Raw genomic sequence first — 10,986 nt, 5'->3', positions numbered from 1 at the left:
AAAAAGGGGTGCAACGGCCTCGGCGTGCGGGTCAACCGAGCAACAAAACTTCGCCCCTCACGGAATCGTTGCGGCCCGATATAATCCGAGCGCGGGCGGGCTTCCAGAAGGATCCAGGCGGGAGGGCTAGGCTAGCGTGCAGCTCGGCTGAGTGCTGCGCAGGGGGAGAGGGCCCGGGGTGCGGTGGCGCGGGGCCACAACCAGCGGCCAAGCGATCGGACCGGTGGTGGGGAAAAACAGGGGAGGAGCGCGAGGAAGGGGAGGAGCCTGACCCGTGGGGCCGATAGGTCGGAGAGAGGGAGAAAGGAAGGGGCTCGCTCGGGCTGGTGCTGAAGAAAGGAAATGGGCCGGCGTGGCCCATGCGGGGGAAGGGGGAGGAGTGAGGGGGCCTGAGGGGGAAGGAAGAGGGAGAGGGGAGTGGGCCGGGCTGAGAGCGGGTTTGGGGCTGGCCCTTTTTTTTCTCCTTTTCTTCTTTCCTTTTTCTTTCCTACACTCAAACATTCAAACAAAACTATTTGAATTCAATTAAGTTTGAATTCAAATCCTATAAACTCAACACAAGAAAAACAATGCTCCAGCATGAATGCACAAACATGTTGACCTTACAATTAATTTTATTTTCTTGTGTTATAAATTGCTTTAAATGCCACCAAGATTAAAGAAAAGCCTGGAAATTTTATTTGAGCCCAATTAATTTCATTTAAATTTAGAAAAATTACATTAGGGTGTTACAGCTAAAGTGTGAAAAGACAGGGACCTAAACATAATATAGAAAAGTAACTGAGGCCTAACGTGCAAAATCCTATTTATTTAAATAACAGGGGCTAAAACAGAAGAAACAGGACCTAGATGTAAATACTTTTGAACTGGACAGGACTGAAATGTGAATATGATAAAGCTCAGGGACTTTTCTGAAAAACTTAGGGTCGGACGCGGGGCTGGCTGACGTCATGCTGACACAAGGCTGACGCGGCTCAAGGTCGGACAGATCTGGATCATTGATTTTAAATCCTACGGTTGAGATTGGATACCGCTTTAGATCTAGATCTGGAGCGTTGATTTCGAATCCTACGGCTGAAATTAGACCTAGGGTGGTTTAGATCTGAAACGTCGGATCTGGATTGGACGGCTGAAAATTGATCTAGGGTCGGCGGTGGTGCGAGTGACAGCAAGTGGCGGCGCCATGGCCGGCGGCTCGGGAACCTTCACGTTCCAGCGCTACAGGGGCCTAGAAGACACAGGAAGGACAAGGAGCTCACCACGAATTGGAAGGCAGTGTTGGTAGAAGCTCGGACGGCCTGCAGACAGGGGCGGTGAGCTAGGGTTTCGGTGGCACGGGGTGGCTCGGGTGCGAGGCTACAGGCGGCTTTTGCTACATTTGTTGCATGAAGGAGCTGCGGGGCACGGGGCGCGTTTAAATAGGCCTCGAGATCTCATGCTAGGCTCAGACTCGGACTAGGACGCGGCGGCGGTGCCGGAGTACGGCTCGGTGATGGGAAGAAGATGACTGATAGGCGGGGTCCACCTATCAGTGGCAGCGAGTGCATGCGCGCGACCTGGGCTGGATGCGGTAGCGGTGCGGGTCAGTTAATGGGCCGTGGCCCAAGTGGCGAAGGCAGGGTGGTGCGGGCGACGCGAGGCACATGGGCCGGAGCGGCGCTGGCGCTGGGCTGGAGCAGCATGCTGGCGTTGCGGCCCACGCGGGAAAGGAAGGCGCGCGCGTGAGCTGGGTCGTTGGGTCAGGCCGGTGGGCTCAGCCCAATAGAATTTGATTTCTTTTTCTTTCTGAATATATTTTCCGTACACAAACAAATCTGGAAAATTGTAAATTATGTTTTTAAAGCACGAAAATTATCCAGAAAATCCTAAAAATTCTAGGAAAAATTCCAAAGATAGATTGGAATACGAGGAGTCCAAATAAAATACTTGGAGCTCGTGAAAAAGAATTTAGAGCCTTGTAATAAATAGATTTTTAGCTCTAGGAAAATGAGAACAAGTGCCAAAAAAATCTAGAGGATTCTCAGAGAAAACCTAGACGGCGCATAAATGCAAACTAAAACACTTTCACTCATAAAACACAAATGCAGCAGCATGAATGCAACAAAAATTTTCCAATGCCTTATATTTGCTTTTAATTTCTCCAATTTGTTTATTTTCCTTATATTTATTATGAGCACTTGAAAATAAAAATAAATTAATTTATTACTAAATTGTGAATTTTTATTTTAGGGTGTTACAAACCTACCCCTTATGATGAATCTCGTCCTCGAGATTTGGATGTGGATGTAAAGAGCTGTGGGTATTCTGCTTTCAGATCATCCTCTCTTTCCCAGGTTGCCTCAACCACTGAGTAACGATTCCACTGAACTTTGCACATATGTATCACCTTATTCCTCGTAACTCTTTCTCTCTCCTCCAATATCTTAACAGGGTACTCTGTATAAGTGAGATCCTCCTGTACATTGAGTTCCTCTATTGGGATTTGCTCTTCGGGTATTCGCAAACACCTCTTCAATTGGGACACATGAAACACATCATGTACTCCTGCCAGTTTCTCGGGTAACTCTAACCTATAAGCCACTTCACCTTTTCATTCCAACACCTGAAAAGGTCCGATGTAACGTGGTGCTAGCTTGCCCTTAACGTTGAACCTTCGCATACCTCTCATTGGTGACACCTTAAGATATACAAAGTCACCATCTTCAAAGTTTAACTCTCTTCTTCTAACATCTGCGTAGCTCTTTTGCCTCGATTGTGCCACCTTTAAATTCTGCCTGATCACTTGTACTTGTTTCTCAGCCTCTTTCAAAATCTCGGGTCCAAATACTTGACTCTCCCCAGTCTGATTCCAGAATTACGGTGTTCTGCACTTCCTGCCATATAAAGCCTCGAACGGTGCCATCTTGAGACTTTTCTAAAAACCGTTATTATATGAGAATTCTACATACGGTAAACTCTTATCCCAACTAATCCCATATTGCAAAGCACATGCTCTCAACATGTCTTCCAATATTTGATTCGTTCTTTCTGTTTGACCGTCTGTCTGCGGATGGTAGGCTGAACTAAAGTTTAGCTTTGTATCCATGGACTCATGAAGCTTATTCCAGAAGTGCGATGTGAACTGGGTACCTCGATCTGACAGTATCCTCTTCAGTACTCCATGTAAGCATACAATCCTTTCTATATACAGTTCTGCTAATCTTGCTCCTAAGTACGTGGTCTTTACTGGAATAAAATGTGCCACTTTGGTCAGTCGGTCCACAATCACCCATATAGAGTCAAAACCTCTCTGAGTGCGGGGCAATCCCGTTATAAAATCCATACCAACTTCTTCCCATTTCCATTCTGGTACCTTTAAAGGCTGTAATAATCCAACGGGTCTCCGATGTTCTGCTTTTACTCTTTGACACGTATCACATAGGGCTACGTACGTTGCAACATCTCGCTTTAATCCATACCACCAAAATCTTTTCTTGATATCCAAGTACATTTTGGTGCTTCTCGGGTGTATGGAATAAGCTGAGTTGTAGGCTTCCCTCAAGATCGTGTCCCTAATATGCTTTAAGTCAGGTACACATAAACGCTTACCAAACCACACCGTTCCTTGATCATCAATCCAAAACTCGGGTGCTTTCCCTAATGTGGTCTGCTCCGTTATTTCTTTTATTTTCTCATCTTCTAATTGTTCCTTATGGATTTCCTGTTCTAGTGTGGCTTCCACTTCCATTTCCATGACATTGGCTGCAATTCCCAGATTCATCCTTCCAAACTCCTTACTACGTTCCTCTGGCAATCCTGCAGCGGTAACCACGTTCGCGTAGCTTCTCCTGCTCAAGGCATCTGCTACTAAATTAGCTTTACCCAGATGGTAGTGGATCTCAAGATCATAGTCCTTGATCAGCTCCAACCATCAACGTTGTCTCATGTTCAGATCCATCTGAGTAAAGACATACTTCAAGCTTTTATGGTCGGTGTATATATCACACTTATGCCCAATGAGATAATGCCTCCAAATCTTAAGTGCGTGAACTACTGCTGCTAATTCCATGTCATGTGTTGGATAGTTCAGCTCATGTTTCCTTAGCTGCCTGGATGCATAAGCTACAACTTTACCCTCTTGCATAAGAACACATCCCAAACCTTGATGAGATGCATCACAATAAATAGAGAAACTCTTGGATATATCCGGTAACACCAATACCGGGGCTGAGGTCAACCTCTTCTTCAGCTCATCGAAACTAGCTTGGCAATCTGCCGACCATACAAATTTTGCATTTTTCTCCTTTGTTGCGTGGAGGAGCTGCGGGGCACGGGGTGCATTTAAATAGGCCTGGAGATCTCATGCTAGGCTCAGACTCGGATGAGGATAAGGACGCGACAGTGGTGCCGGAGTCCAGCTCGGTGACGGGAAGAAGACGACTGACAGGCGGGGTCCACTTGTTAGTGGCAGCGAGCGTGCGCGCGCGACGTGGGCTGGATACGGTCACAGTGCGGGCCAGTTAATGGGCCGTGGCACAAGTGGTGAAGGCAGGGTGGCGCAGGTGACGCGAGGCACATGGGCCGGAGCGGCGCTGGCGCTGGGCTGGAGCGGCATGCTGGCATTGCGGCCCATGCGGGAAAGGAAGGCGCGCGCATGAGCTGGGTCGGGCTGGTGGGCTCGGCCCAGTAGAATTTGATTTATTTTTCTTTCTGAATATATTTTCTGTACACAAACAAATCCAGAAAATTCCAGATAATATTTTTAAAGCACAAAATTATCCAGAAAATCCCAAAAATTCTAGAAAAAAATCCTAGAGATAGATTGGAATACGAGAAGTCCAAATAAAATACTTGGAGCTCATGAAAAAGAATTTAGAGCCTTCTAATAAATAGATTTTAGCTCAAGGAAAATGAGAAAAAGTGCCAAAAAAAACTTGGAGAATTCTCAGAGAAACCCTAGACGGCGCATAAACGCAAACTAAAACACTTTCACTCATAAGACACCAATGCAGCAGCATGATGCAATAAAAATGTTCCTATGCCTTATATTTGCTTTTAATTTCTCTGATTTGTTTGTTTCCTTATATTTATTATGAGCATTTGAACATAAAAATAAATTAATTTATTACTAAATTGTGAATTTTTATTTAGGGTGTTACAAAACGGCTAAGAATCTGGCACATCAATTGACAAAAAGTCTTTTACGAAATGTGATAAATAATGCATCCTTGGAATTGGACCTGATACTCATGTTAGTCATTCTATAGTGGCAACCTGTTCTGTGTGATCGGAGATCCCGTGAATCAAGATGGTGAAACAAACCATAGTATGACTGAGATAAAAGAATCGTAGTAAAAGGCTCATTCCAGATGAAAGGTGCATTTGTCTTCCATTCTGTATAGTAGGTTGGCTTATGCCTTAATGTATTTCAAGTGGTTCTTTGAAATAAGGGAATTGTTTCTTTGAAAGAAAGATGTCTTACGAACATCTTTAAAGAGTCTAACTATTGATCATAGTATATAAGATTTGGGTGATCTCTTGAAACTCATGAAAGGTTCGGAGCATGACTTATAAGCTTCAAACTGCGGGGATGCTTATACAGCCTATTATCAGCGTAGAGCTTTGGTAAAACTTGTTTGTACAACACTGACAATTCGAGACATATTCGAGACATAGTCTACTGTGCAATTGTGAATAAGTGTAGCCTTAGCCTTAGTTCTAGTTGGGAGAAGTTCAATTTAATAGTCTCCGTCAAATACTGGTATATCAAAAGGATATGAGAGTATTTTCAGTGTGACTTGAAATTTTTGGTAGGGATTATTAAAATTTTTGGAATATGCGGGCTTTTGACCGATTTAGTTAAGCCTCCGTTAACGTTTTCCTTCCCCCTCTTTGACCGACCAAACTTGCAAAAAACAAAGCACAACCCACACAACCGCACTATACAAATGTTGTAACCCTTCTATTCCTCTACAAGTTTTATTAAGGCCACCAGGTTCAAAACTCTACGGATTAAGATAATTGAAGCTTCTAAATTCAGCCGAAAAACGGTTTTTAACTGAATTTCTCCAGAGCTGCAGTTTGGATGTTTTGTTGCTTTTAGCCGACTCTAGCTCTACTTTTAAAATACTTAATCATACTCAAAACTTGATCAAACAACACCATATTCACGCCACACATAGGACTATAAATATCCAGAATAATAGATAGAAAATTTGACGGAAATTTATAAAAAAGGTTTTGTTCGACTTCTCAAATTATAGATTGTTTTAACTAGATATATACCTTTTAAAATACTATGGTGCTCAAAACAATGTTCAGGCTGTATATAGCATCTAGAAAACTTGAAACAACCTATTATCTAAAATTAAAAGTTGTATTTCTAGACGTCCCACTAAACCTTACACTTCGGGAAACCAACATCTGGATGGCTTTGAAGAAATATATCTTATTTCAGTACACAGTTGCATACATAGCAAACTGATACATAACAAAGCTTCTAGCGTAGGTCTGTCTGCACACTGCGGTCACATGATGAGTTCTTCGTACGCTGGCCTGGAGCATGTTGATTACATACGTAGGAACATCTCAGTTGCCCCTCGCCGCCGCTGGCCCGCCGCGCGCTCCGGGAGCTCCGCCTGCGTCACCGTGGCCCGCACCACCGCCGCCCCCGGCGGCCTTGTTGGCACCCGCCGCGTCCTGCTGCGCCGGCGCCGCTTCGGCGACGGCGTACTGCCCTACCACCTAGACATCAGAACCAAACGTCACAGCAAGCATAAGCAAGCGCTGTCAGCAAATCTGCTCGCAACCCCATCATCTGCACAAGCCCAGCTGAAGACTACGACATACCTGGCCTGCGACGAACTCGGTGACGATGCGTCCGCCGGGCACGGCGTCCTGGGTGACGTTGATCCCGTGCTTGGCGGCGGCGTCGCTGGCCTGGCCTGGCCGGACGGCGCCGACGGCCTCGTTGTACTGGGCCGCGGACTCCATGAAGGCCGCGGCGCTGAACCCGCCGCCGCTCTCCTGCGGGACCTGGACGCCCGGCACGCTGTCCTCGGCGGAGCGCATGGCCGCCGCGTCGCGCGGCGCGATGGGCTGCGCGGCCAACTCGCCCTTCACGGAGAAGGCGTCGCCGTACTTGATGGGCTCCTGCTGCGGGGCGGCGGCTGCCGGGGCCATGTTGCCCTGCTGAGCCTGGCGCAGCGCCTGGTCTTCCCTTCTCGGCTGCGGCTGCGCCATGGTTACACCACTAGCTACTGCTCTTCCTCCTACTTCCAGGCTCCAACAAGCTGCGGCACCTGACGATCGAATTGCCTCTGAACGAAAGGGATTCGTGTTGGGTGAAGGCTAATCTGTTGCTTTCAGAATGGTTATATAGACTTGTTCCGTTGTTCGAGCAAGACACTTGTCGTTACCACCATTGGCGCCTATAGATAGATTTTTCGGGCTACCAGTAGCCATTGAGTTCACTGCACCTGCTCATCGTCGCCTGCGCCTTCGTCTTGTTTGGTGTACGTGGCGGCGTCGGGTGGCTGGAATCGAGAGAGGTCGGTACGGGCCTCCGCGCTGGCCAGGTTGGGTTGGTGCGACGGTGCGCGCGAGCGTCGCGCGGTGCAGGCACTGGCGACGTGTGCCTCGCGTCGTTGGGTGTCCATGACCCCCGGCCGAGGCTGCACGTGTATCGGCAACTTTGTGCAGGTGGCGCACTCGTGTCGCCGCATCACGGACTCGACGTATCAAGAACGTACTATCTGCTACCATTTGTCTTGGAACGAACGATTATCATATGGTGGTGCGGATAATTTCGCTCTGTCCTCAACTTTTTATTGTTCTGGAATATACAATACTGAATTCTGGGTCTTCCTTTAATGTAATTTAGAAAAAACAAACCCCTGGAGAATTCTTCGTCTGAATTCTTTTCACATACTACTTTCCTTGCCTCAAATTTGTCCTGTTTCTTTTTTCTTAAAAAGTATTTAATATGGGATTTTCTATCCTACTGTTTCCCTCCCTTTTGTTTCCCATTTTCATGTGAGAGAGGAGAGGTGTTCCTGTGGTTCCTTAAAAAAGAAATCCAAATCACAATACGACCAAAGGGCCGGGCTCGTTTCCTAGCCCATTTGCCGTTCCCGTGTGTCCGTCTATTTCCCTTCACGCTTCTTTTTGATTTATATTGGGTTCAGTCCTTCCCTTTCTCTCACCTGAATTTGTGTCATTTTTATATTTAATAATTTTTATGTAACCCATGCTTGTTTAGGTGTTTGATAATATATTTTAGATAGAAGTTAAGTTTTCAATTGAGTCCAAATTTGGTCAAAATGCCATGAAACTCCTCACCTGCTCCGGTCGTCACGCCAGCGCTCCTGTCCTCACGCACTGCACGGCCATACCGCGCCCATGCCGTCGACTGCTCGGCAACGCCATGCGCCGGATGCCCCTGGACGGGCCCCCTTCAGCCGGCCATCCTCGTTCGCCGCATTAGCCGCATCCTTATCCTCTCCCGAGCCGCCAGCGTCTCTTCCTCCTCCCTCGCTCGGCCCCTTTCTTCTTCCTCCGGCCACCATTGACTGAGCTCGAGCAGCCCACCATCGCCGGCCAAATCCGTCCGATTCCCTCCATGGATCTCAAATCCCGCACCAGAAGCTCACTCACCTCCCTATCTCCCTCCCCAACCCCTACACAAGCTCCAACCACCACCTCGACGGGAATCGAAGATTCCCCGGCCGCCGGCCTCCGGTACCGCCCGAGCTCCACCTCGCCGTCGAACTCCTAGCTCCGGCCCTCCACCTCGCGCTTCGACTCGCAAAACGGACTCGTGTTGAGGTCCTCGACCCGTCCGACCTTTTCCCGCGTTGATTCCCACGCCACCAGCGCTACGCGGCCGCGCCGCCGCGGCCGACCTGCCGCCGCGGCCGTTCTTGCTGCGAACCGCACGCGCGCAGCCCTGCGCCGCGTTTCCGGGCACGCCGGATCCCGAACGGCCGCGCTGCCGCGGGCCTGCGTCGCTTTGCCGCCAGCCGGCGGGAGCTGCGCTCCGGCCGAGCTGCCCTCCATGGCCCCCGTGCTGGCCATGGCATGGCACTTGAATGCCAGCCCACCTCTGACCAGTGGGGCCCGCTGGTCAGAGGCAGTTAGGGTGGGGATTTTTCTAGATTTTGTTTTATTTCATCTGAAGCTTGTAAAATTCATAACAAATTAAGGAAAAGTTTTAAAAATGCAAAACCAGTATTTTTTGATTGGTTAGATCTAGATCTACAGAGGAAAAATGTTCATGCTTATGTAATGTCCTTTTTACCCCTGCTACAATTTAATTTGTGCTTAGGCATGTTTAATTAGTTTCTGCAGATATGTTAGTCCAAAACTTATGAAATTTATGCAGCAGCTTACTTTATGCATGGGTGGTTCACTGTAAAAATTTCATATCCAGAAACAATGTCTATGTTTCTAGATCTTTATTTGTTCAGTTTGTCTTGCTAAGGGTTAAATAAATAGTTCCTGTTGTTAATAAATGTGGGTAAATTTTTGTTGCAGTCTTTATCAGTATCTAATCACACTGGATTAATTGTGTTACCAGATTATGGTTGGATGTCAAGTTTTTGTCTTTGTTTAGTTCCTAACTATAGTTTTTCCTTTTATGGTCGCCACTAAATAATTCTTTTCTGTACTCCACTTAGTTCAAGTGTAGTAAGCTAGTCAAATAGAAATATGAGTGTAGTAAGCTAGTCAAATAGGAATATGAGTGTACAGAACTCTAAAAAGCAAGCAACCAGTTTTGACTATTTCGATGTTCTTCCTGTACAGATAAATTTTATTGAGGAAATTGTTGGAATTAGTGCCAAATTATGGTTCATTTTAATTCAAAATATTAGATAAAATATGACAGTTGGAATATCAGAAGCATGAGCATAGAATATTGTGGTCGCAACAAACACAACAAATATAAACAAGAAATTTAGGATATACCCAGAAGCAGGCTAGTGCCGAAGGCACCGGATGCGTTGTTACTCGGATGAGTCGACATTCTGGTCGAACCTATTCGATGTAGTCGTTAGAAAGCTGATGCCGTGCAGGTGTGTGACGTCCTGAAAATTTTACCCAAATAAAATTACCGCTAAAATATTCTAAAACCGCTTTCGTCGTTAAGCTCAGAACATCTCGCCAGGGTTTCCTTGGAATCCTCTCCGGAAATTCTCGCCGTCCCGACATCTGAACTTATTTGCCGTCCCATCTTTCTTTTCCGCTCCACGCGACGTGCTGCGTGTCGCTTGGCATTGCGCGCATGGCCGACCAGCCGCGATCGCCGCCGCAGATATCGCCGGCCCGCACGATCTCTCTTTTCTTTCCCTCTTTTCTCTACCTTTTTCTTTTTCCCTTTTCTTTTATCTTTCTTTTTCCTTTTCCCTTTTTCCTTCTTCGTTCTTTTCTCCTTCCCTCTCCCTTCCCCGCCCGAACGCCGCACGGCCGCGCTGCCTGGCCCCGCATCCCGAGCCACGCCGCCCCTCCCCTCGCGCGCGCACACGCGCCCCTGTGCTCGGCCGCGCGCGCCCCGCGCGTGAATCACGCGGCCGCGCTGCCCGTCGCTTGCTGCACGACGCCGGCCACCCGTGCGCCCCCGCCTCGATGTGCCGCTGGGCCGCTCGCCTACCTCGGCGCCCGAGCCCCGCGTCCGCCAGCGCGCAGGCCTGCGTGCGCACCCCACTTTCGCCGCCGACCGCCCCCTGTGCACGCCCACGCGCGGCACTGCTGGCCGCACCCTCCGCCGTTAAGCCGCAACACGCTGCCCGCGCCGCTCGCCGCCCGCCCGAGGCGTCCCGTCACCTGGCATCCACCTCGCCACCCGTGCGCTGCTCCGCGACGACCACAAGCGGCCGGAGCGCCATTTATGGCGCCCCACGGTGCCCGCCGGGCACCACCATTGCCGCGCCCCGGCCTCCACCACCTCGAGTGCCTATAAAAGGGGCCGAGGAGCACCCCCGGCGCCCCCACAACCCGCAGCACCACCTA

At 48.5% G+C, this 10,986-nt stretch overlaps 1 protein-coding gene across 1 annotated transcript; it reads right to left on the bottom strand.

Annotated features, from left to right (window-relative positions):
• Positions 1–6,405: 6,405 nt before the first annotated feature.
• On the bottom strand, positions 6,406–7,338 carry LOC112897283 (late embryogenesis abundant protein D-34-like). Its single transcript, XM_025965555.1, has 2 exons — positions 6,829–7,338; positions 6,406–6,723 (listed from the first exon to the last, which is right to left on the bottom strand). The coding sequence occupies exons 1-2, from the start codon at positions 7,219–7,221 to the stop codon at positions 6,568–6,570; spliced, it is 549 nt and encodes a 182-aa protein (XP_025821340.1). The 5' UTR covers positions 7,222–7,338; the 3' UTR covers positions 6,406–6,567.
• Between the last annotated feature and the right edge of the window lie 3,648 nt (positions 7,339–10,986).

This window comes from Panicum hallii, chromosome 6, assembly GCF_002211085.1.
Source record: "Panicum hallii strain FIL2 chromosome 6, PHallii_v3.1, whole genome shotgun sequence".
NCBI classification, from domain to species: Eukaryota; Viridiplantae; Streptophyta; class Magnoliopsida; order Poales; family Poaceae; genus Panicum; species Panicum hallii.
This window is presented reverse-complemented; position numbering and strand designations above follow the sequence as displayed.

Excerpts from the sequence above, each read along its gene's own strand:
- LOC112897283 (XM_025965555.1), bottom strand. The coding sequence starts at position 7,221 with ATGGCGCAGCCGCAGCCGAGAAGGGAAGACCAGGCGCTGCGCCAGGCT. Across the intron at positions 6,724-6,828 it reads CCGAGTTCGTCGCAGGCCAG|GTGGTAGGGCAGTACGCCGT; the intron begins GTATGTCGTAGT and ends TCTGATGTCTAG.